This window comes from Schistocerca gregaria, chromosome 1 (genome assembly GCF_023897955.1).
Source record: "Schistocerca gregaria isolate iqSchGreg1 chromosome 1, iqSchGreg1.2, whole genome shotgun sequence".
Classification (NCBI taxonomy): Eukaryota; Metazoa; Arthropoda; class Insecta; order Orthoptera; family Acrididae; genus Schistocerca; species Schistocerca gregaria.
Window position 1 is genome coordinate 653,278,105 of NC_064920.1, and position 26,886 is coordinate 653,304,990.

General features: G+C 39.5%; 1 protein-coding gene across 1 annotated transcript in view; it reads left to right on the forward strand.

Annotated features, from left to right (window-relative positions):
• Positions 1-26,886, forward strand: part of LOC126361189 (uncharacterized) — a 156,788-nt gene that overhangs the window by 102,402 nt on the left and 27,500 nt on the right. Inside the window, exons 11-15 of the mRNA XM_050007770.1 lie at positions 254-352; positions 492-593; positions 2,647-2,748; positions 21,788-22,102; positions 25,366-25,586. Coding sequence (XP_049863727.1) covers positions 254-352; positions 492-593; positions 2,647-2,748; positions 21,788-22,102; positions 25,366-25,586 — 839 coding nt within the window. The remainder of the gene's footprint in view (positions 1-253; positions 353-491; positions 594-2,646; positions 2,749-21,787; positions 22,103-25,365; positions 25,587-26,886) is intronic.

Below are 26,886 nucleotides of genomic sequence, written 5' to 3' on the forward strand. Positions count from 1 at the left end.
AAGTGCCGAGGAAAAGTATACTGTCAGTTAACACGGAAAAAGTGTATTTTCATCCGGGAGAAAGTGTAGTTTCAACTGGAAAATCTGGGTATTATTTTTCCTTGTCCATGTAGACACCCTGTGTTTTCTTTTATATGTATGTGTCAGCAGCTCATTGCTTCAGCTTTCCAATAAGTGGTCTCCTTTAATCCAAAGGTAGTTACGTTCTACAAGAACTTTCCTGCAAGATTTATATATTATTGTTGTTAAACAGGTACCCCCACTATTTCAACAGAAACGACACAGACTCCAATAAGGAAATCTACCCATATTAAAAGAAGTGTAGGAAAGGAAGAGCAGAATGACGAACCAGGTATGTAAGCCTTTTTCTTTTTAATGTATGTGTCGGCAGCTCATTGCTTCAGCTTTTTGATAAGTAGTCTCCTTTAATACAAAAGTAATTATGTTCTACAAGAACTTTCATGAAATATTTATATATTATTGTTGTTAAGCAGGTACCCCCACTATTTCAACAGAAACAACACAGACTCCAACAAGGAGATCTATCCAAATTAAAAGAAGTGTAGGGAAGGAAGAGCAGAATGACGAACCAGGTATGTAAGCCTTTTTAACAACTGTTTTGTAAAATGACTGGAGATGCAGATTAATAATATTCCTGAAGAAGGATTGGGAACTTGAGCTTCAGAATGCCCTCAGAGAACAATTTCAAACATAAATTATTCTCCTTTTTACACGTCCTGGGAAATTAAATTTCCCTCAAGGCAATGTTGATGTAGGAGTGGTTTGTGCATGTGATTGCACTATGATTCAGGTTGTGTGTTGAACTGTTGGTCCCCATAATTAGGTATTTCTGCCAAATCATAAAGCCAAGAAAGAATACACAGCATGGCAAAAATTGTCAGAGCAGGTGAATAAGAGAACTAATAGAAATTTTTTAAGTTTTTATCATGGCAAAACCTACAGTTTGACTACATTTCTAAAACACACACACTAATAGCCAACACTACCCTAATTCAAGTAGAAAAGTGACTGTATCAGCATTTACATCTAAATTCAAGAGGAAAAGTGACAGTGTCATCCTTTACATATTATTTAATTGCAAGAAACTAAAAGGAAAAGGAAAAGATTAAAATCATTTAATTTTGTGGGGAAAAATGTTGCTGCTATCAGGAATACACAAGGACTTCAATATAGTAGTTTAATGTTATTCATATTTTCAAAATATTGATTCACTGTTTATTAATTCAGTATATAACTTAAGCCTTTGAGCGTCTGGACTCATGAGTAAGTGACCTTATGTTCACAATTACTAACAAAGAGATAGAGGGGCTGGCCAGTACTTATCAGGATAATATTATCCTGGCCTCGAATACATCAATAAATTACTGCGCCAGGGATATGACTTTCTCAAGTCAACCCCTGAAATGAGATCATCCCTTGACAAAATTCTCCCCACACCACCCAGAGTTGCCTTTCGTCGTCCCCCTAACCTCCGTAACATCCTTGTTAAACCCTGCAATATTCCCAGACTACCTTCTCTACCCAGCGGTTCCTACACCTGTAACCGACCCCGCTGCAAAACCTGCCCCATGCATCCCCCCACAACCACCTACTCCAGCCCCGCTACTAGGAAAACATACACAATTCAAGGCAGGGCCACGTGTGAGACTACACATGTCATTTATCAGCTGACATGCCTGCACTGCACAGCCTTTTACATCGGTATGACAACAACTAAACTGGCTGAGTGCATGAACGGACACAGACGAACTGTCCGCCTAGGAGATGTCCAATACCCAGTAGCGGAGCATGCCCTCCAGCATAATTCTAGGGACCTAGGAACCTGCTACACTGTATGTGCCATTTGGCTTCTCCCACCCAACACCAGTCCCTCTGAACTGCGGAGATGGGAACTTGCACTCCAGCACATCCTTTCATCCCGCCATCCCCCTGGACTAAACCTACGTTAAACAACCTCACTCCAATTTACTTTACAGTCTTCTCCTCGTTCCCTTTCCTCTTTAGCCATTCATGCATCTTTCCATCCTACATCTTTATACTATACACCTCTTTACTTCTGTATGCATCCTCTTTGGTTTGAAGCTGGCACAGTACCTGCAGTAGAATATCTTTGGCTTCCCTCTGACAACCATGCCTCCATCCTTGCTACCTTCCCTGTTTTCCTTTCCCTGTTGCTTCATAACCTGGGTTGTGAGTAACTAAATCCACTTTCCCTTCTTCCCTTTCTTTCCCCTCTCTCCTCCCTGATGAAGGAACATTTATTCCGAAAGCTAGGAGCTTAAATTTTCGGTTGTTTTTTGTGTTTCTATCGGCTGTACTGAGCTGAGGTAAGTACTGGCCAGCCCCTCTATCTCTTTGTTAGTAATTGTTTCACATCTTTATATGAGATTTTCCATTAATTAGTTTGACCTTATGTTCATTCCAATAAGACCATGCACAGCAAAATATTATTCTGTTCAGATTGGCCTTGTAGTTGAACACCCATTTACTTCATCTTGCAGTTTTTCTATTAACTGTTACATTGTGGTTTACAGAGTTAAAGATATCGTGAAAGCTGCAGTATTCTCTTTGTGTGTAATATAACAGTATTATTCAGTCTTAATATTTTTTCTTTTCATTTTACAGATATACCCTGTATCTTGGTTGAAGAATCTCCTGACGGGAAATCAGGTAAAAGAAAAACAAATAAAAGGAGGAGCAAGTTGGAGGAACAAAATGAAGGGACAGGTATGTCATTGTTTTATCAAATGCCATTTTTATGGGCTAATTGACAAGAGAGAAAATAATATTGGTAATACGTAGCTGGAGAAATGCTTCAGAATGGTTGTGCATTTTGATACAGAACCACATGTCAAATATATTGTAAGGTTTTGGAGCTCAATGCGTATACAAAGGATGAACACTACACATTATGCGTTTTAAGATTCTTATATCTGCAGTTATTCTTTCTTTCAAAATTGTTGCTATATTTTTTGGGTGCAAAACCCCATAGCCTTGAACTTGTTAGCTGTACTTTGTTTTGTATATGAAACAATTTCATAGTGTTTGTGCATACTGAAGTCTGAGTCTTTATATGATTTTGCCGTGTTGTGCACAGCTGCCCACAATAAAGTAACCGAAAGTTTCTCTTTCATGCACTGTCATATTTTTCTAAAAGCAAAAAGTTTTGTACTGCCAGTGCAGGCTGAATGATATCCTATAATTTTTTATTTTATTTTGTTACTTGCACAATCTTATTTTTGAATGAAGTATTGTAAAATTGTTTTGTAGGAAATATTTCTTAAACATTGTTCAGTTGCATCTGGCTGTCCAAACATGATAATACAACAACAAACTGCCTATTGACTTCTGTCTCGGGTTCTTCGGCCAACGTTCATCTAATGATTTTTCTGACGTTTCGCCAGCACGAGTGGTTGGCATTGTCAAAGCTTCACCCTCCATTGCCGGTGGTGAATTGGAGCAGAGTTCGCGGCCGCAGGCTATATGTACCTGGCGCACCAACATCAGAGGGCTCCTCCGCTGTTATTTCCGGTGCAGTTCTCCTCTTGCTACCTGCGACGGTCGTTCGCTGCAGTACGGGGAGCCAGGATCCGTTTACCTTAAGGCTTTCCTCTTTCTTGTTCAAACTGTTTGCATGTTTTTGTATTTCTACAGCTTCTCTGAACAAGCGCGTGTGATAGTGCTTCTCTACAGCGAGAACTTCCGTGTCGGCGAATTTTATTACGTGGTCGGTCTCATTCAGTGCGTGCTCTGCTACGGCCGATTTCTCCACCTGCCCCAACCTGCAATGTCACTTATGCTCTTTGATCCTGGTGTTAACTGATCGTCCAGTCATTCCGACATAAACTTTCTGCATATGCATGCACTGTCTAGTGCAGTTTTCCCTCAATATTATTATTATGACTTATATTGCTCGAGTTGCTTCAGTTAGCTTAAAATTTATTTCTGTTTGTCTCATCTATCTTGCAGAGCAATCTGATGAGCCTGCATCTGTGCAGCCGGTGTTTACTGAACAAAGTACATCCTATGCAACACAGCTGTCTGTAACTTCAACAAAGAGGCAACGAATTTCACAGGAAAAAAAAAAACACTTATGCTGAATTAGGCTGGAAATTTGCTGACAATCAGCCTACTGTGCCACAATTTGTAGAGAAAAGCTGTTCATGAGAATTCCACTTCTCGATCTTTTTCCGCGATTCCATAATGAAACAAACAGATAGGACAAGTCTGTTTATGACAAACTCAAAGCAGCTACCAGGGTAAAGCTGCACAGCTTTTGTAATTCTACATCTACATCTATATGGATACTCCGCAAATCACATTTAAGTGCTTGGCTGAGGGTTCATTGAACCACCTTCACAATTCTCTATTATTTCAATCTCGTATAGTGCGCGGAAAGAATGAACACCTATATCTTTTCGTAGGAGCTCTTTCTGATTTCCCTTATTTTATTGTGGTGATCGTTCTTCCCTATGTAGGTTGGTGTCAACAAAATATTTTCACATTCGGAGGAGAAAGTTGGTAATTGAAATTTCGTGAGAAGATTCCGTCACAACGGAAAACGCCTTTCTTTTAATGATGTCCAGCCCAAATCCTATATCATTTCCGTGACACTATCTCCCATATTTCACGATAATACAAAACATGCTGACCTTCTTTGAACTTTTTCGATGTACTCCGTCAGTCCTATATGGTACGGCTCCCACACCACGCAGCAGTATTCTAAAAGAGGATGGACAAGCGTAGTGTAGGCAGTCACCTTAGTAGGTCTGTTAAATTTCCTAAGTGTCCTGCCAATAAAGTGCAGTGTTTGGTTAGCCTTCCCCACATTACTTTCTATGTGTTTCTTGCAATTTAAGTTGCTCGTAATTGTAATACCCAGGTATTTAGTTGAATTTATGGCTTTTAGATTAGACTGATTTATTGTGTAACCTAAGTGTAACGAGTTCCTTTTAACAGTCATATGGATGACCTCACACTTTTCATTATTTAGGGTCAACTGCCACTTTTTGCACCATTAAGATATCTTTTCCAAATCATTTTGCAGTTTGATTTGATCTTCTGATCTAATAGTCGACAAATGACAGCGTCATCTGCAAACAGGCGAAGACAGCTGCTCATATTTTCCGTCAGTTACTATGAACTGTGACCACTCTGACAGGAAATCACAAATCCAATCACATAACTGAGACGATATTCCATAAGCACGCAATTTCACTAAGAGCTGCTTGTGTGGTATAGTGTCATAAGCCTACCGGAAATCCAGAAATATGGAATTGATCTGAAATCCCTTGTCAGTAGCACTCAACACTTCATGTGAATAAAGAGCTAGTTGCGTTTCACAGGAACAATGTTTTCTAAACTCAGGTTGATTGTGTGTCAATAGACCGTTTTCTTAGAGGTAATTCTTATTGTTTGAACACACATGTTCCAAAATCCTGCTGCATATCGACGTTAATGATATGGGCCTGTAGTTTAGTAGATTACTCCTTCTACCTTTCTTGAATATTGGTTTTAGAGATTAGATTACGTTTACTTTCATTCCAATTGATCCGTAGTGATAAGGTCCTGTAGGGTGTAGAACATCATTTTTTTATGAACACTATGTGAAAGAATCATTTTACGAATAGTAATGCACTGAATTTAAAATAAAAAAAGTTTGTTTATTTATGAGGTAATAAATGTGTAATACAACTACTACAATATTTATCTACAATGAACACATTACTGCACTGAAATGGTGCAGAAGTATATATATATATAACAGAGTGAAACATTCCACGTGGGAAAATATATCTAAAAACAAAGATGATGTGACTTACCAAACAAAAGCGCTGGCAGGTGATAGACACACAAACAAACACAAACATATACACAAAATTCTAGCTTTCGCAACCAAAGGTTGCTCCTTCAGGAAGGAGAGGGAAAGACAAAAGGATGTGGGCTTTAAGGGAGAGGGTAAGGAGTCATTCCAATCCCAGGAGCGGAAAGACTTACCTTAGGGGGAAAAAAGGACAGGTGTACACTCGCGCACACACACACACACACACACACACACACACACACACACACACACACACACACACACACACACTTGTAAAGGCAAAGAGTTCAGGCAGAGCTGTCAGGTGAGGTATGAGTGGCGGCAACTTGAAATTAGCGGAGGAACCACTTTTGTGGTTCTTCTGTTGGAGGTTCTGGGCTTGAGGGGATGAGGAAGTGGCTCTGGTTATTTGCTTCTGTACCAGGTCGGGAGGGTATTACACCAACAACCTGAAAACAGCTTTCGCATCTCGCAACTACCCTCCCGACCTGGTACAGAAGCAAACAACCAGAGCCACTTCCTCATCCCCTCAAACCCAGAAGAACCACAAAAGTGCCCCACTTGTGACAGGATACTTTCCGGGACTGGATCAGACTCTGAATGTGGCTCTCCAGCAGGGATAAGACTTCCTCCAATCCTACCCTGAAATGAGATCCATCCTTCATGAAATCATCCCCACTCCACCAAGAGTGTCTTTCCGCCACCCACCTAACCTTTGTAACATCTTAGTTCATCCCTATGAAATCCCCAAACCACCTTCCCTACCCTCTGGCTCATACCCTGGTAACCTCCCCCGGTGTAAAACCTGTCCCATGCACCCTCCCACCACCACCTACTCCAGTCCTGTAACCCGGAAGGTGTACACGATCAAAGGCAGAGTCACGTGTGAAAGCACCCACGTGATTTACCAACTGAGCTGCCTACACTGTGACGCTTTCTATGTGGGAATGACCAGCAACAAACCGTCCATTTGCATGAATGGACACAGGCAGACAGTGTTTGTTGGTAATGAGGATCACCCTGTGGCTAAACATGCCTTGGTGCACGGCCAGCACATCTTGGCACAGTGTTACACCGTCCGGGTTATCTGGATACTTCCCACCAACACCAACCTATCCGAACTCCGGAGATGGGAACTTGCCCTTCAATATATCCTCTCTTCTCGTTATCCACCAGGCCTCAATCTCCGCTAATTTCAAGTTACCGCCGCTCATACCTCACCTGTCTTTCAACAACTACTTTGCTGCTGTACTTCCGCCTCGACTGATATATTAAAAACAAAGATTCCAAGACTTACCAAGCAGGAAAGCGCCGGCAGACAGGCACAATGAACAAAACACACACACAGAATTACTAGCTTTCGCAACCGATGGTTGCTTCTTCAGGAAAGAGAGGCCTTTAAATATGTCTGCTTGTGTCTGTGCATGTGCGGATGGATATATATGTGTGTGTGTGTGTGTGTGTGTGTGTGTGTGTGTGTGTGTGTGTGTGTGTGTGTGTGTGTGTGTGTGTGTGCGCGCGCGCGCGAGTGTACACCTGTCCTTTTTTTCCCCCTAAGGGAAGTCTTTCCGCTCCCGGGATTGGAATGACTCCTTACCGTCTCCCTTAAAACCCACATCCTTTCGTCTTTCCCTCTCTTTCCTGAAGAAGCAACCATCGGTTGCGAAAGCTAGTAATTCTGTGTGTGTGTTTTGTTCATTGTGCCTGTCTGCCGGCGCTTTCCTGCTTGGTAAGTCTTGGAATCTTTGTTTTTAATATATTTTTCCCATGTGGAAGTTTCTTACAAATCATTTGATTCTACCGAGAAATTCATCAGTGGAGTAGGAGGAGTTGGCCACCAATAAATCCTTTAGGCTTCTCTTAAACTGAATTTAGATGGTTGTTAAGCTTTTTATGGCTGCTGGCAAGTTATTGAAAATGTGTGCTTCTGAATAATGCACACCTTTTTGTACAAGACTAAGTGACTTCAAATCCTTGTGAAGATTATTCTTATGTGTAGTACTGATTCCATGAATTGAGCTGTTAGTTTGAAAAAGTGATATACTTTTAATGATAAATATATTGGGAAGCAGTAGTTAGTATCCCTAGTTCCCTAAATAGGCTTCTGCATGATTCTTCTTGAGTTCACACCACATATAACTGTTACTGCACGTTTTTGTGCCTGGAAAACTTTTGCTTGGCTTGATGAATTGCCCCAATAAATAATCCCATATGACATTACGGAATGAAAGTAAGCAGAGTATGCCAGCTTTTTCATGTTTATATCCCCTATGTCTGATACAATTCGCATTGCAATTAGAGATTTGTTAAGACACTTCAACAGTTCTGAGGTGGGCTTTTCCCGGTTGAATTTATTATCAAGCTGTGTAACCTGTGCAACTTTCCAGTCTTTGGGTACGGATCTTTCGTGGAGCAAACGGTTGTATATGATTGTTAAGCTTGTAGCTAATGTATCTGCATACTCCGAAAGGAACCTAATTGGTGTACAGTCTGGACCAGAAGACTTGCTTTTATTAAGTGATTTAAGTTGCTTCACTACTCCGAGGATATTTACTTCTACATTACTCATGTTGGCAGCTGTTCTCAATTCGAAATCTGGAATATTTACTTCATCTTCTTTTGTGAAGGCATTTCGGAAGGCTGTGTTTAGTAACTCTGCTTTGGCAGCACTGTCTTCGATAGATCTCCATTGCTATCGTGCAAAGAAGGCATTGATTGTTTCTTGCCGCTAACATACTTCACATACGACCAGAATCTCTTTGGATTTTCTGCCCGGTTTCGGGACAAAGTTTCGTTGTGGAAACTGTTATAAGCATCTTGCATTGAAGTCCATGCTTCTGTAAAAGATCGCCAATCTTGGGATTTTGCATCTGTTTAAATTTGGCATGTTTGTTTCGTTGTTTCTGCGATAGTGTTCTAACCCATTTTGTGTACCAAGGAGGATCAGCTCTGTCGTTTGTTAATTTATTTGATATAAATCTCTCAATTGCTGCTGATACTATTTCTTTGAATTTAAGCCACATCTGGTCTACATTTATATTATTGATTTGGAATGTGTGGAGATAGTCTCTCAGGAAGGCGTCAAGTGAATTTTTATCTGCTTTTCTCAATAGGTATTTTTTCGCTTATTTTTGAAGGATTTGGGGATTAAAATATTCAATCTCGCTACTACAAACCTGTGTTCATTAATTCCTGAATTGGTTTTGATGCTCGTTATTAAATCGGAATTATTTGTTGCTAAGAGGTCAAGTGTGTTTCCACAACCATTTACTATTCGTGTCGGCTCATGAACTAACTGCTCGAAATAATTTTCAGAGAATGCATTTAGCACAATTTCGGATGATATTTTTTGTGTACGTCCGGAATTATACATGTTTTTTCAGCAACATATCGAGGGTAAATTAAACTCGCCACCAACTATTATTGTACAATTAGAGTACATGTTTGAAATCAAACTCAAGTTTTCGTTAAACCTTTCAGCAACTGTATCATCTGAATTGGGAGTTCGGTAAAAGGATCCAATTATTATTTTATTCTGGTTGCCAACAATGAGCTCTGTCCATACTAACTCGCAGGAAGTGTCTGCTTCAATTTTGAGACAAGTTGAACTTCTTCTAACAGCAACAAACACGCCATCGCCAACCATGTTTAGCCTATCCTTTTGGAACATTGTTAGGTTCTTCAAAACATTTTGGCTGAACATACATCCGGCTTTAGCCAGCTTTCAGTGTCTATAACGATTTGAACATCAGTGCTTTCTATTAGCGCTCAGAGCCCTGGTACTTTCCAAACACAGCTACTGCAATTTACAACTGTTACACCAATGGTTCCTATATCTATGTTCTTCCTGTGTTCAGCATGCACCCTTTGTGACTGAAGCCCTTCTTGAGTTTTCCCGAGAACCTCTACCCAAAAAACTGCCCAGTCCACACCACACAGCCCCTACTACCCATGTAGCCGCCTCCTGCATGTAATGGACACCTGACCTATTGAGCGGAACCCGAAACCCAAACACCTTTTTGTGCAAGTCGAGGAATCTGCAGCCTACGCGGTCGTAGAACCGTTCGAGACTCTTGATTCAGACCCTCCACTCGGCTCTGTACCAGAGGTCCACATTCGGTCCTGTCGACTATGCTGCAAATGGTCAGCTCTGCTTTCATCTTGCAAGCAAGAGTGGCAGCCCTTACCACTTTTATTAGCCACTTGAAACCAGAGAGAATCTCTTCTGATCCAAAGTGACACACATCATTGCAACTACCTGCAGTTGGCTGCACTCTGTGCTCTTCGTGGCATCCAGGAGGACCCTTTCCACATCTGGAATGACTCCACCCGGTATGCACATGGAGTGCACATTGGTTTTCTTACCCTTCTTGTCCGCCAAGTCTCTAAGGGGGCCCCATAACGCACTTAACATTGGAGCTCCCAACTACCAGTAATCCCACCCTCTGTGATTGCCCGGATCTTTGTGGGTGGGAGTAAAGCTACATGAAATGGATTTGTTTTCTGGCATATTTGTACACATGTGTCTTGTGGAAAACCAAAACTGACAGATTACTGTTCTACCAACAATTTTATTTCAACCTCTTTCACTTGTTCTGTTATGGCCAGAAACATTCAAAACAATATTATCAAACATGCATTTGGATGACAATGCAACGTGCGTTCCGAAAAGTCAACCTCAGCATGACCACATGCATAAAATCAGGCCAATCCTGGATCATTTCTTATTAGATTGACAAAAGTCATTCTACCCATCAGAAAAACTCACTATTCACGAAGGCATGTGTGATTTTTGTGAAAGAGTGGTATTTTGGGTTTACGTAAAAAATAACCGAACAAGTGTGGAATCAAGATGTTTATTGTGTGCGATTCCAAAACTGGTTATGTTCTTAGATTGGAGGTATATGCTGGGAAAGGAACACAAGACAACTCCTAAATACCACTATTTGAAAGGTTTCTAGCAGATTACCTGGGAAAAGGCCACACTGTTCACATGGACAGATTTCATAGTTCACCAGCAGTATTCGATTTTCTGTGGCAACGTAAAACAAAAGCAGTAGGTACATGCATGCCTAATTGGAAAGAACTACCAAATGAAATTGGTTCCAAAAAACTGAAAAGATACGAGTCTGTGTCAATGAGGAGGAATCGTCTGCTTTGTTTGAAGTGGAAAGACACAAGAGATGTACTGTGCCTGTCCACTGTGCACAAAATGACAAGCTCTGACACTTCCGTTCATCCAAAGGAAAGTATCAAAGTAAAATCAAAACCAGATACCCTTCTTGACTATAATATTTACAAAACAGGTTTGATAGGAGTGATCAGATGATTTCTTAATATGCGTTTAGGAAGAAACAGATGAAGTGGTGGAAGAAATTGTTCTTCCACATGCTTATAATGGCTGCAACAAATGCATTTGTCTTATACTGGGATGCCGGGACTCCTGCTCAAAGAAAGAGCTGTACAAATTTGGCACTAGACAATGTACCTAGTGAAACTCAGAGCAACAGACTCCTAGGAGAACACTTTGCAGAAAAAATTCCAGCCACTGAGAAGGAGCATCCAACTACAGTGTGTAAAGTTTGCTCTCGGAAAACGAAAAAATCTAGTGGTAAAGCAGCTAGGATAGAAACTAACTGGTGATGTCCAGACTGCAATGTACCACCCTGGATGCCAGAATGATTCAAAATCTTCCTTACTGAAGCTAATTACCTGTGAATTTACACACAAGTAAAAAACACACTTTCTTGTGAAACCGAAATCATACATTTTGTATTTGTTATTAATTTTATCGTCAACCAATATAATTAAAATAAACATTTAAAATAAACCTTAAAGACTGTTCTTTCGTAATATGTTATCTGTTTCAAGATACCTTAAATAGAAATGTGCCAGCGACATTTCAAAAAATGCTAAAAATAGCCGGTCCTCTGGACCAAGAGTGTGTCTAAGCTGCCAGTCTTCAAAGTGTTAGAGTATTGCTGCTGAGGTCAACATTTTTGCATTGTTCTGGTTGTCGTACGTTGTCAGATGAAGCTTTGGCTATTTAGATTCTGCATGAATTTAGTTTGAACAATCCCGGAGGGTAGGGCTTAACAAGGAATACTTGCATTTGAGTTGGCTCGAGAGAGAGGACAGGGGGTGGGCGTCTTAGGACCCACTGTAACCACAACCTCAGAAATCACAACATGCTTGGAAGAAACAGACAATGTTTTGTGACAGTGAAAATAATGCCCATAAGTTTCGCAGCTGTGCTGTTAGGATGATCATGATCATTATGACAACTAAAAATAGTAATGCAACAGATAAAACAATAAGTAAACAAGAATGGCAGTTAAGATAAAAATTAATGTCAACAATTTCTCTTTGTTTATCAAAATGTAGATTGTCAGTAAACAACATGAATTTAGAATAGGTGTCATGTTAATTTTGAGGCAGATTCCTTACATTAATAAAAAGTTTGTAATTTTAATTTGTCAGAATACATTAAAAATAATTTTTTCTCAATGTGCCTCTTGAAGAAAGGGGTCATCTTATATTCAGGCTCATTTTATTCTGAGGTAAATATGGTACTATTTCACTGATGTCTAGTTATTACCAACATATGAATATTTACAGTAAATCCATTTGTGTATGAGATATTTAACCTTTAAATGCATCATTATTAAGGGTGCTTCTTGTTAATTTAATACTTTGCATGAATCACATTTATTTATATTACAATTTTTACAATAACCATAACATTAACTGGGTCTGTAGTACCAGTAGAGTTTTTCAGTAATTGGTCATTTATTTCACAACATGTCATTTCTTCAAGTAAACAAGTCTCAGGCACATTTAAACTACATCCCTGGACCCTACTGCGATGGTCCTTTATTGTAACAAGTCACATGGTTGTAATGTAGGACAATAGGATCCTCCTCTTAGAGGGAATTGTCAGCACAGTTACTTAAAGGGAAACTAGATTGGCCTTCTCTGTTCTGTGTAAATGCGCTATGTTCATCACAGTTCATTTTACTTGAGTCTAGCAAGCATACATAGTTAAACTTGTCACACAATTATTTTTGCTCAGAACTGTAGAATTGTTCTTCTTTAACACACAACTGCTGTAGCAGATCATCTTTCACCAGCACAGTTGTGATGACAATATTTTTATTAAATAGCTTTGACAATATGTCAGTTGCCTTGCAACAGCCACTACTGGTCCCAAGCCTGAATGAAAGAGGGGGTTGGGCATTGGGCTAACAGCCCATCCCCATAAAAAGGTCTTTGTTACGAGACACAAACTTGCCTTGGGCACAGTTGGATACAATGGAAGATGAAAAGTGATAAGGAAAAATGAATGGCCTATGAATTGGAAATTTTAATTTTGGATCTTGGAGTAGTCAAAGTCTGTGTAGATCAGGAATCGTCCAGACTATGGTCCCAGAAATGGGAAATAAACTGGTCTTTGTGGCAGTACAAGAGACGGTATGGTTGGGTGAGGGTATTGCCAAATAAGATATAATATTTTATGGAGAATGTGTAGATAAATGTAACTTCAGAGTTGGTTTTGTAATACATAACAAAGTAGCAAATCTGATTAAAGAGTTGAAAGCTGTTGACAACAGAATATCCTACATAGTACTTGGAAACAGTGTCAGACATCACACTTTATTACCGACTAGAACAAACAATTGAGAGCACGTCAACTAGAAATATCAAGATAGCTCCTGGAGGTTTTAATGGAAAAGGAGGAAAAGAACTACTGTACGTACTAACTGTACGAAGGCAGTTTGTACAACAAGACCAGTGAGAATGGTCAGAGGATGATCAACTTAGCTATCAGGAAGAACCTTAAATAAATTTGACTTAACTTCAAACACAAGAGAATTCATAAAGAAACCTGGTGTTTCCCAAATGGGAGAACTACCAATCAGATAGATTACACTTTAGTGGACCAGCGCTATACACTGATAGTAATTAGTGACAAGAACACACACATTTATTGACAAACACTCTACTTTGTACAAATCGGCTGAGGCAGCAGATCTTTAAGTTCAACTACTATTCCAGAAGCTAAGGCTAGATGGTAAACAGTTCTTGTCCCACGAGAATGTTCATTCAAGATGGGCTGGTGTGGATTCTCTAGAAGCAAATTATGCCGCAGGATAGTCGAGCTCGCTTGTAATTGCCTGCTCTGCTGTGGCGCTGGCGCATATCATTTCTCTGGCAGCGTCACTGCTGCGACTTCTTGGTGCAACAATCATTGGGCTATACACTGCCTCTGGAGTGGGGTGTCACCAAACTACCAACACCTATGCTGCTGTTTGTCGGTGCATGCTGTTCTTAAGACACCACAGTGCTCCACCTCAAATTTCCTGGCCCAGGTCACATACGATTGCAGTGGAACTGATGGCAAGGGTAAGGCCTGGGTACAGGTGCGGCAGATGGTACGAGAACTGGAACTGAAGCTGCCTCGCCCCAAGCACCCACATGAACGCCTGACAAACCGCAGGGAGGGTGCCCTCCTACATCCAGGGCCATAGTCTCGAATGATGGAGGACACCCCTCGAGAGGAAGGCAGCAAAGCGCAGAGGCTTCACGCACTGTGAAATGGGCTGCTGTGATGATGGTATCAGGAATGAGGGCATGCCCACCTCCATGGGAAGCGCCTTGGGTTGAGATGCCATCTGGTCCATAGGGGACAGCTACGACCCTGGCGCCTAATTGCATGCTGAATCAGTAAATCGAAACACAGTGGTTGAATCATGAAATTTCAAAGAGTGAAGCTGGTTTTGGTGTCTTTTGAGCAGTGACACTAATGGAAGAAACTAAGAACTTGTTGTCTGGTGGCACATGAAACGGTCCCCCTTTGCCATCACTGTCCAGGCTGGAAGGCCCTGAATAGTACTGCGCCCTGGATCTTGGATCTGAAAGTGAGAATGTTTGTACTAAGTGGTACTTCTCGTTGGTGGGCACAGCGTATGAAGCAGGGTGTGATGCCAACGACCTCACAAGAGTTCAGCCTGGAAGGTCCCTCTCGAGGCATCGCATGGTAGGTGGCAGGAACAGTTGCAAGACTTGCTTCTGTGTGTGAGTTCCATGGAATTTACTTATGTGCACCTTGAATCTTCGCACTAAACATTCAGCTTCAACATATGATTACTGATGGAATGGTGCTGTGGTCACACATTCAATACCATTGGCTGCGCCTCAAATAGTCTGTCCGCCAGTTCCTCTGGGCGAGACAAAGGGTACGTGACTCACTTTCTGAGACTTCACTCGACTTAAAATAAACACAAAGCCGAAGACTTCCTGAAGGTTTGTGAAGGATGAATAATGGGCTAGGCCACTGACTTGCACTGATTGGCCTCATGATCCCATCAGCTTCCCATCGTCGTAATTGTTCATAGGCCTGTTCCCTAATGGCAGTGGGCACTTGCCTAGCTCACTAAAAAATTGTGCGCACAGCCGAGACTATTGCTAAAAAGTTCTGTCTTGAAGCTTGTATGTAGGCAGACCTGGAGAAATTTGCAACACTGGTTTATATACTGACAATCCAAAAATGTCAAAAGAATCTAAGCCAAAATAATTGTGCAAACAATTGGCAGAAAGCACTGTGAGTACAGCTGTCTTCATTATACCTGAAACGTAACTGACATATGGAAAGTTTCTAAAACTAGACTTTCCTGTTCATTATAACCTGACAACCCTTGCACAACTGGACTCATTATTGGTGAACCTAAGTGTTCATAAGTAAGTTTGTTCAGAAGTGTAACTGAAGCACCAGTGCCCAGTTGCAATTTGACATTTTTCTTAGCTACTGCCAATGTAACAAACACCTTGTCCAACTACATTCCATATTCAAGAGATAACTGTCACTTCCCATCCATTGCCTTGAGCTACTACAATATGTAACAGGTGAAGTGGACAAAGATTTAGTAGTGGATCTGTGTTTGCGTTGGCGTGACTTGTTTGGTACATGAAAATCACCTGACTGGTGTTCGCAATGTTTTGTTCTGGGGCAACCTTTCACAGCATTTACTACAGCACCCGTTTCACACTGTTTCGTGGCTGGCTGCACCGTGACAACATTAACTTATTTAGTGGCCTATTGCTTGGAATTTTCTGTCCATGCAGCTTTTTCATTCACACTGACAGAACATGACCTTTTGTCTTACAAATATGGCAGATAGTATCGCAACTTGGGCACTGAGCACGCTGATGGCGACTAAAGCACTTTGCGCAAGACTTTTTAATGTTTTTCTGTCTACCAGTGTTATGTTAGTGTGGCATGGCACTGTTAATCTGTGTATGTGACGTCACATGCTTTTTCACACAGGCAGGATGGGCACGGGACTGTTTACATTATATAGCATTACTAACACTAACACTATGGAATTAGTTAATATTTGATATCTGCATATCACACTTAATGTTCTGAGCCTTAGTTAATTGTAACACTACATCTAAAGAAAGATCAGGTTATTTCAAAATAGCAGCACAAATTCTATTGTCACAAATATTTTGACTTATAGTGTCATGCAACATGACATCACTGTATGATTGTCCATGACAACACAAAAATTTGAAGTGCCTAGTTAAACCTTGTAATTCAGTGATCCACAGTTTGAGTTTGACCTGTTGCCCACTGAAGGTGGAAAAACTTGAACCTTGCAGCAGCCACGAGTGTTGGTTCATCATAGTAAGTTGCTAACTAAAGTTTCAAGCTCTAACCATTCTGGTTGTTTGTCAGGAAACAATGCCACTGTGAGCGTGTAAACTTCTGTGTCCACTACGGAAAGAAAAAATGCTTTGTTGTTTGTATGCTACAGTTGATGTACCTCCATATGGTTCATCAGTTGAACTAAGTATTCTGACCAGTCCTTGTGCAATTTACTGAAACTGCAGTATGGTGGAATGGCTGATGGAGGCTGCAGCTGAGGCTGTTGTTGTGTTAGCTGCATGACAGCTTGCAGCAAACTTCTTGATTTGCCCTACCTGTAACTGAATAACACACATTGGAGAAATGTCTTGTGATGCAGAAGCCGTGCCTGTAACGAATTTGGGTTGGACACTGCACACAAAATAACACACTCGTCTCTGTAGTAGTGTCTGTCTTGTGTCAGAAGTCCACACACTAGACATATAAAAGGAAATAACAAGTAATAAGAGTGGGTAGGTGGAGAAAACCAGAAACTAATAATGTAACTTGTGCAAATCCATTCCTTTCTCGGCTCCAGCTTGTTTACTGTACTTTTGATACAACCACAGGAGGAGATTTTACTTGTCACCACCCACAACTACTTATAGTGTGCTGAGGGAATCGCTATGAGAGGAAAATGAGGCGAACAGTGATAATATTAGTGACAAGAACGCTCACATTTATTGCGGTTACAAATTGGTACCGACAGCAGATACTCCCGAAGCTAAGGCTTGATAATAAACAGTTCTTGTTGCACTAAATATTCACTGAAGTTAGGTGGGTGTGGACTTGCTAGAAGCAGATGGAGACGCAAAGTACACAAGTAGCAGGCAGTCTTCTTGATAGTCGAGCTGACTTGTAACTGCCCGCTCCACTGTGGTGCTGATGCATATCGCTTCTCTGGTGGCGCTAGTGCTGAGAGACTTCTTGGTGCAGCAGTCACTGGGCTGTGTACCTTCTCTGCAGTGGCTTGTCAAACTAATTACACTTGTGGTGCTGCCTGGTGGTGCGTGCTGTGCTTGTGACGCCACAATGAGTTAGGGAAATGTATTAGAAAATGTAAAAGTATGCACAGGAGGTTGGGCTAAAGGTGAATCAAGGCAAAACAGAGCTCATGCACTTAGGAAGAAGACAAGAGCAGCAATAATTTCTTGATATAGATGGTATGACATTCAAGAGAGTTTCTCTTCAAATACTTGGGATATTGGAGTGCTTAGTGAGACACTTAAACAAATACTAATATGAAAATATGATACATTAATATGCCCAGGAGTCACGAACAGTTCAGAAACCTGGAGCATGACTAAACAAGAAAAGGATAAACCATCAATATTTGAAAGAAAATTAATGGGGAAGATATGCGGACCGATCTTCTATAAAGGAGAATGAAGAAGGAGAAAGAATAAGGAAATCTCCCTCTTGATGCAACAACTGAAAATACTGCAGAAGCTAAAGAGCAAAAGAATCCAATGGGTGGGATATGTAGCTTGTATGCTAGGAGGAGGACGGGTGAAGAAAGGATGTGAGGAGAAACGAAGCACCAGCTGTGCCGTAGGATACCAAGTTAGTACTGGATGGGTGACACTTTATGAAAGCTGTGGCAGGCATATTTCTACCACTTCATTTACCGTGACATCTGGTTTAATATCCATGAAAACCTAATGTTTTGAATGTCTGCTCTCTCTCTAAAACCTGTGGAGAGGCCTTTCTCATGACTTTCAGTGTACAGAAGTAGTCCTTTGGTGCATCTTCACATCAAGAAGCTCATTTCAGAATTTTATTTTCAGAATTTTTGTTGTTGCTTTTCTGTTTGTCTACATTGGTTTTATTACCACAGTTAGTGTGTAGTGCTGAAAATTTGACAGCACTATTTTTGGGGCTGTACTTATAGTGTTGGAGCTTATCTGCACATTTTGTTTGGTAGACATCATGTTTCCTGTACGGAATGACTGGTTAGTAACAAAGTTGTCTCGTGCTAAGCAATGTTCCTGAGAGTGCTTTATATTTCATATCCGGCTCTTGAGTGTTATGTAAAACTTTGTCTAATGTAATATCTTGTATAGACACCTTTTATTAACCTGACACGATCCACATCATTACGAAGTGCCGTACTCATGATCTAATCTAACAAGTTCTTGATATTTTGAATTCACTATCTCTCAATCATCTGTTGCCACACACATTATTGTTTTCTTTTGGAATCAGTGTGTTCATTATACCATTTTTTGTGGCACTTACTATGCAGTGACAGCATATCCATTACTTCTACATTTGCCGTTGTACCAGCACTTGCAGTCAGTATACAATATACCTCTTTTTCACATGTTTAACACAGATTTTATGACATCTCTATCACATTTCAAAGAAACTGAGGCATTGCTTCCACAAATGAGTGTCACTCAATGTCATCCTGTTATAATCCCAGTCTTTGTTGCTTTGTAACTATTCAGAACTTTGCATAATAAACAATATAATGTAAGCAAGCCAATAAACCTGGGTAATAGCTCTCCTCATTTAGTGTCGTAAGTCTTCATGAATGACATTGAAACTGAGGAGCTTGTCATGCACTTCTCTTTAAAGTATAAGAATATTTCTGACATACAACCTTAAAAATATGTTACTTTAAATTTTATTCATTATATGTGTACTTTCACAGTAATATTTTAAGTCAGTTTAATTTGTCAACATAAAATGCAGCTGTGCCATCTGTATTGAGATGGATGAAAATGGATTTAACCTCCTACAATGATGTTGTCCAACTCAAAAAACCATAGTGCTGCACAGAAATGGTCACCCCTGAATAAACTTCAAATTTCTGAAGTGCACCAATGTAAAGTGTCTCGTCCCCTCCTCCCCCCCCCTTTCCATTTCTTTACACAGTGTATCGACAATAAAGTCTAAATTCAAAAGCAGGGTTGTCTGTAAAGTACCACACAAAGCACGAAAACATGTTTACTATGAGTCCCAGTATACTGCCAGAACAGAACTTGATTCCTGAATGGATGCTGCAATTTAGACAAATCAAGAAATTTCTAAAATATTACAGAAATGATAAATAGTAAATAACAAATTATTGCTGTTGGTTGAGTTCAAACTGTCCACGCACAGCACACCAGTTGACAATGCTAACCACTGAGTGGCACTACATGCAGCCCAACTCCCGGCTTTGCTCCCCCTCCTGATCAGTGACCCCATGTTTCAGAAGTACACATTGCAGCTGACAACAGCTCTCTGGATCTAGATTTTGTCATCGGTCCTTTGTATTGCAGTCCTGGCAGATCCTATTCACTATGACGAGCATTGAAGGTGACCTGTCCCATAAAAACTTTACTATAATTGATCTTCGCCTCAGGACTGTAGTAGGACTTCATTCGGAGGGAATACATGAGGTCTCTGTGCGTTTATCATCGTGATGGAGGGTCATAACCCTAGACTTCATATGTGGACTCCACAAAAACAAAGGAAATGATATGGCTCAAAGTAGTGCTTTAGTAACATTACCAGTAGTTTCATTTTCTGGACAGGCGTAAAAAATCCATACCAAGTCTGACAGCCACTGTCTCACTGGTTGGTGCTTGGCATTACAGAGTCGTCTTTCTCCTGAGTGTCACAAATATTCTGCCGTAAGCCCCCCACTCTGTTCTACAATGGGAAAAATATATTTTAGAGCCAAAAAAGGCTGAATTTTGATGGTGGTGGTGGTGGTGGTGGTGGTGGTATGACAACAGTATTGATGCAATATACAAAAGTACATACTTCCAACAAGAAGTCTATCCCTGAAAAAGGCTGCTAAAATAATGCTGATACATCAGCTCACTTTATTGTGATAAGAATTTTATGTTGTGACACGACAGTATGGCCAAAAGTATTCTAATTGAATAGACATATCAGCAGAAGCCTATGTCCTATGTGTTTGTATGATTGCCTTATTGTTAGCATTGTGATTTACATCTGTTACAATATTCTTCTCCCTTGCTTATTGCCCATACTTTACTGGTTTTCACACTGTGGATGCTTTGTAAACCAACAAATATTTTTTGTTCCTGCTCTCAATGTAATTGGTGTTTAATTTTCATTTTTTGTTAGAATGTAATAGCTCCCATATTTAGAGACATCATCATAAATTTCTAGAAATAGTAGAACAGATTATTTGAGCATAAGCAGCTCTAATTTGAAACTTCCTGGCAGACTAAAACTGTGTGCCAGACCGAGTGGTCCGAGACTCGAACTCTGGACCTTCGCCTTTCGCGGGCAAGTGCTCTACCATCTGAGCTACCCAAGCACGACTCACGACCCATCCTCGCAGCTTTAATTCTGCCACTACCTCGTCTCCTACTTTCCAAATTTCACAGAAGCTCTCCTGTGAGACTTGCAGAACTGGTGTAGTTTGGAAGGTAGGAGACTAGGTACTGGCAGAATTAAAGCTGTGAGGATGGGTCGTGAGTCCTGATTGGCTAGCTCAGATGGTAGAGCACCTACCCATGAAAGGCAAAGATCCTGAGTTCCAGTCTTTATACACCATATAATGCTGATAGAGCACACTATAATTTTTACCTCCTGGACACTATCATATTTCATGGAAAGCACATACCAACAACAAAGAGAAACTAGCAAAATGTTATGTCACTGACTTGCAATTTTCTCTGTGGCACTTATGCAGTGCTCATGAAAGATACGTTAAAAGAGGCTACAATAAATGTTTTATATTTTAATTGAACTACTGATCTCAGAATAACATTCATGTTGGTTTCATTTAGCCTCATTAGTTCTCTTATAATGTTGGATGTTTGTGTGCAATGGTAAGTTATGGACAACGAGGTCTGTTTTTAATGTATTAACTAGTGGAATATTTCAGCAGCTGATTTAATTTTCTCGTTTCTCCTTTTTCACAAATTTAACATGTGTTTAATGTGAATGTCACTAATTGCACACAAGGAAATGTTTACTGTGTTTAATGTCGGAGATTTTAATACAATTAACAGAACTTGTAGTTCAACCTTTTGTCAAATTATTTACTACAGACTGATATTATTGCATCACAAGTAACAAGAATAAATCTGCAGCGTATAAGCACTTGTGCTGGATGTCATGGAACTCTTATTTTAACTACCATGATAGGGCACATACATCCAGTATTTTTATCGTACATGTTAATTATAGAAACCATTGAGGTCCAAGCTACAGTATTATTCTTTCTACATTTTTATGTAATTTTTCATGCCACTTTTATTTGTTTCCTTTATTTTCTGTTTCAGAGTTTAGTGATCTTGCATCGCCATTACAAGAATGTGGGATTACTTCTACGTATATGATAGAAAATGTAGAAAGAAATGATGAACTTTTAGTGCCAATTACTGATCAGAATGAGGAGGATATTGCCGAAATTCTGAATAGTACATTTGAAGTGGCTGAACAAGATTCCATTCTTCAGACACCTGCTCGCAAACGTTCCGTTAGGTTTGCAGCTGCAGTAGAAACAGCATCTTTTTCTAACTCTGTGGACAGTACTCCAAAATTTTCAACTCCAGTTTCAGTGAACAGTAAACAGAGAAGCAGCCACTACAAAGGAAGTAAGTCTTCCCACTGTCCTCAGCTCAGTGTCAGATCATTGGTAAAGATGTCAATTAAAGAACATAAGAAATTTTCATTACATAGCCATAACACAAATTTTACCTTAAAATTGCATCAATCAGTTATATAACTTTTTATTTATGGACATTGTTGCACACCTGAATTGAATTTTTTTCTGATAGCTAAATGCTAATACCACTTTGCAATACACTCATCATTAATCACTTACACTGATATAGTCTTGTCTTAGTTGATTAGTTTTTATTATTTGCATGTGTAAAAGGTTGACTTGTGAAGTACAGCTAACTAATTTTATTTACTTACATTCATGCACATGTAAAAAGTACTTGACTTTTTAAAATAGAGACCGAATTGTGCTGTACACATATAGCAATATTCTGTTTGGGAGAATCATATCCATGTGGTCTGTTTCTGATATGTTTTTAAGGATAAAATTAGAATCATGTTCTGCATAATTTATTTCTGAGGAAAATTGCTTTGCATCATGTAAAACGTGTTGCAAATGCTGTTCCCTTTGTAGAGAATAATAATTGTTACTCATCAGTTACAAATTAGTTTTATTTCTTAACATAACATTTTTCTCTCAATTGCTAGAGGCATAGTCTTCTATAATACTACTACTACTACTACTACTACTACTACTACTACTACTACTAGTAGTAGTAGTAGTAGTAGTAGTAGTAGTAGTAGTAGTAGTAGTATTGTTCACCACCAAATAGTCTAAGCTATGAGGCTTCACACATTTGTTAAGTGTTGTTGTTGTCTTCAGTCCTGAGACTGGTTTGATGCAGCTCTCCATGCTACTCTATCCTGTGCAAGCTGCTTCATCTCCCAGTACCTACTGCAACCTACATCCTTCTGAATCTGCTTAGTGTACTCATATCTTGGTCTCCCTCTACGATTTTTACCCTCCACGCTGCCCTCCAATGCTAAATTTGTGATCCCTTGATGCCTCAAAACATGTCCTACCAACCGATCCCTTCTTCTAGTCAAGTTGTGCCACAAACTTCTCTTCTCCCCAATCCCATTCAATACCTCCTCATTAGTTACGTGATCTATCCACCTTATCTTCAGTATTCTTCTGTAGCACCACATTTCGAAAGCTTCTATTCTCTTCTTGTCCAAACTAGTTATCGTCCATGTTTCACTTCCATACATGGCTACACTCCAAACAAATACTTTCAGAAACGACTTCCTGATACATAAATCTATATTCGATGTTAACAAATTTCTCTTCTTCAGAAACGCTTTCCTTGCCATTGCCAGTCTACATTTTATATCCTCTCTACTTCGACCATCATCAGTTATTTTACTTCCTAAATAGCAAAACTCCTTTACTACTTTAAGTGTCTCATTTCCTAATCTAATTCCCTCAGCATCACCCGATTTAATTTGACTACATTCCATTATCCTTGTTTTGCTTTTGTTAATGTTCATCTTATATCCTCCTTTCAAGACACTGTCCATTCCGTTCAACTGCTCTTCCAAGTCCTTTGCTGTCTCTGACAGAATTACAATGTCATCGGCGAACCTCAAAGTTTTTACTTCGTCTCCATGAATTTGAATACCTACTCCAAATTTTTCTTTTGTTTCCTTTACTGCTTGCTCAATATACAGATTGAACAACATCGGGGAGAGGCTACAACCCTGTCTCACTCCTTTCCCAACCACTGCTTCCCTTTCATGCCCCTCGACTCTTATTACTGCCATCTGGTTTCTGTACAAATTATAAATAGCCTTTCGCTCCCTGTATTTTACCCCTGCCACCTTTAGAATTTGAAAAAGAGTATTCCAGTCAACATTGTCAAAAGCTTTCTCTAAGTCTACAAATGCTAGAAACGTAGGTTTGCCTTTTCTTAATCTTTCTTCTAAGATAAGTCGTAACGTCAGTATTGCCTCATGTGTTCCAACATTTCGACGGAATCCAAACTGATCCTCCCCGAGGTCTGCATCTACCAGTTTTTCCATTCGTCTATAAAGAATTCGTGTTAGTATTTTGCAGCCGTGGCTTATTAAACTGATAGTTTGGTAATTTTCACATCTGTCAGCACCTGCTTTCTTTGGGATTGGAATTATTATATTCTTCTTGAAGTCTGAGGGTATTTCGCCTGTCTCATACATATTCCTCACCAGCTGGTAGAGTTTTGTCATGACTGGCTCTCCCAAGGCCGTCAGTAGTTCTAATGGAATGTTGTCTACTCCGGGGGCCTTGTTCCGACTCAGGTCTTTCAGTGCTCTGTCTAACTCTTCACGCAGTATCGTATCTCCCATTTCGTCTTCATCTACATCCTCTTCTATTTCCATAATATTGTCCTCAAGTACATCGCCCTTGTATAAACCTTCTATATACTCCTTCCACCTTTCTGCATTCCCTACTTTGCTTAGAACTGGGTTGCCATCTGAGCTCTTGATATTCATACACGTGGTTCTCTTCTCTCCAAAGGTCTCTTTAATTTTCCTGTAGGCAGTATCTATCTTACCCCTAGTGAGATAAGCTTCTACATCCTTACATTTGTCCTCTAACCATCCCTGTTTAGCCATTTTGCACTTCCTGTCGATCTCATTTTTGAGACGTTTGTATTCCTTTTTGCCTGCTTCATTTACTGCATTTTTATATTTTCTCCTTTCATCAATTAAATTCAATATTTCTTCTGTTACCCAAGGATTTCTAGCAGCTCTCGTCTTTGTACCTACTTTATCCTCTGCTGCCTTCACTACTACATCCCTCAGAGCTACCCATTCTTCTTCTACTGTATTTCTTTCCCCTATTCCTGTCAATTGTTCCCTTATGCTCTCTCTGAAACTCTGTACAACCTCTGGTTCTTTCAGTTTATCCAGGTCCCATCTCCTTAATTTCCCACATTTTTGCAGTTTCTTCAGTTTTAATCTACAGGTCATAACCAATAGATTGTGGTCAGAGTCCACATCTGCCCCTGGAAATGTCTTACAACTTAAAACCTGGTTCCTAAATCTCTGTCTTACCATTATATAATCTATCTGATACCTTTTAGTATCTCCAGGGTTCTTCCACGTATACAACCTTCTTTCATGATTCTTAAACTTTGTTAAGTAACCAAATAAAATTCAGTTGTAAAAGACAGGAAATAGTTGTTCAACAAACGATTGACAGCATTGAAAACCAGCAACTGATGAAAAATGCCTACAAATACTAACAATAATGTAAGAATGATCACAAGATACTTAATTAGTGAATGTGAACTGAAGATCTTGTGATTCACAGCTCCACATCCTTCAGTCAAGAAACGTCCGGCCAGTATTCTGAAAACTTCATCCAGTAAAAAGTTTCCTTCCAGTTCGAAGGATACGTCATTGAAAGGAAAAGGCTCAGCTCGCAAAATGCCAGATTTCAACAGCATTCATAAAGCCCAGTTTGAAAAGATGGAGTCTATTGTTGACTTCAGTCACAGGCGCCAGAAGTGTGTGAGAAAATTGGAAGATCAGGTATGACAGTTACAAATTTCTGATTTTTTATTCATTTATTTATTTCCCATTTACATGCTGCAGTGAATAGTTTATATGTGGGTCATTCCAACTACACCTTGGTGCCTGTGGTCTTAGATTTTGGTATATTAAAGCATATTTGTTCCATTTATGGATTTAAGTAAGAATCTAAAATATTTTTGCTCTGTTCCAAATGGTTTGTGTTTTACAGGCAGCTAAAGTTTTTGGAATTTCACAGCCGTAGCTTGTCAGGTGGAGTAAATAAATGTTTTCAAATATATAAATTAATTTATATCATCCTTATTTACCAATTCTTCATCATCATCATTATTATTATTATAATTATTATTGTAATTGTTGTTCCAAAGCACTCAACCAAATGAAAAACAAAATTAATGGGTTTTTCACTCCTTCAAGTTTTTAAAGCAAAATGGATGTTGTTAAGTAATAAACAGTGAGGAGTGAACAGTATTGAGTAGTTCAAACAAGTTTGATTATATTGCTTAAGGGAATATTATTTAAAAAAAATAATAATTCTAAAATGTAGGTCATTGTTCTTTAAGTGCCTTCAGTATTTTCAAAAATTGGATATAAACATTTGTCATGAATTCTTGAGTGAACTGCAAGTTCTATTCACTGTGTTCAGAGAGTCCACAAGTCCAGTGACATGCAGGACACGTGAATCTTGTCTCTCAGACCAGAAAAATGTCTGATGGACTATGAGTGTGTAGAAATTTTATAGGCAGATTTTCTCTTTAGCACATATATCACCAACCATATGAAAATACCATAACTTGGCAAAAATATGAGCTGGGGAAAAAAGACATAAATCATTTAGTTCTGCAAATAAAGTTTGCCTCTTGTTATACAAAATGGATGTGAGATCTGGTTTTGCGTCACTACTGATTCTTGTAGCCCCAGTTATTCCTGGTTATACATTGGTTGGGAGTTGTAGAAAGTTCTTGTCCTTGTAGCAGTTAGATTAGATTAGATTAGCACTTGTTCCATAGATCATGAATACGACACTTCGTAATGATGTGGAATGTATCAAGTGAATAAGAGGTGCCTATACAATATATTACATTACACAAAATATTACATGACACTCAATTTTTTTATGTGGGGGTGGGGGTTGAGAAATTATCCACTTACTATATCCAAAAATTCATTTAATGAGAGGAGGAGCTGCCATTAAGAAATTCTTTTCATTTCTTTTTAAATACTATATGGCTATCTGTTATACTTCCGATGCTATTAGGTAAGTGACCAAAGACTTTTGTGGCAGCATAATTTACCCCCT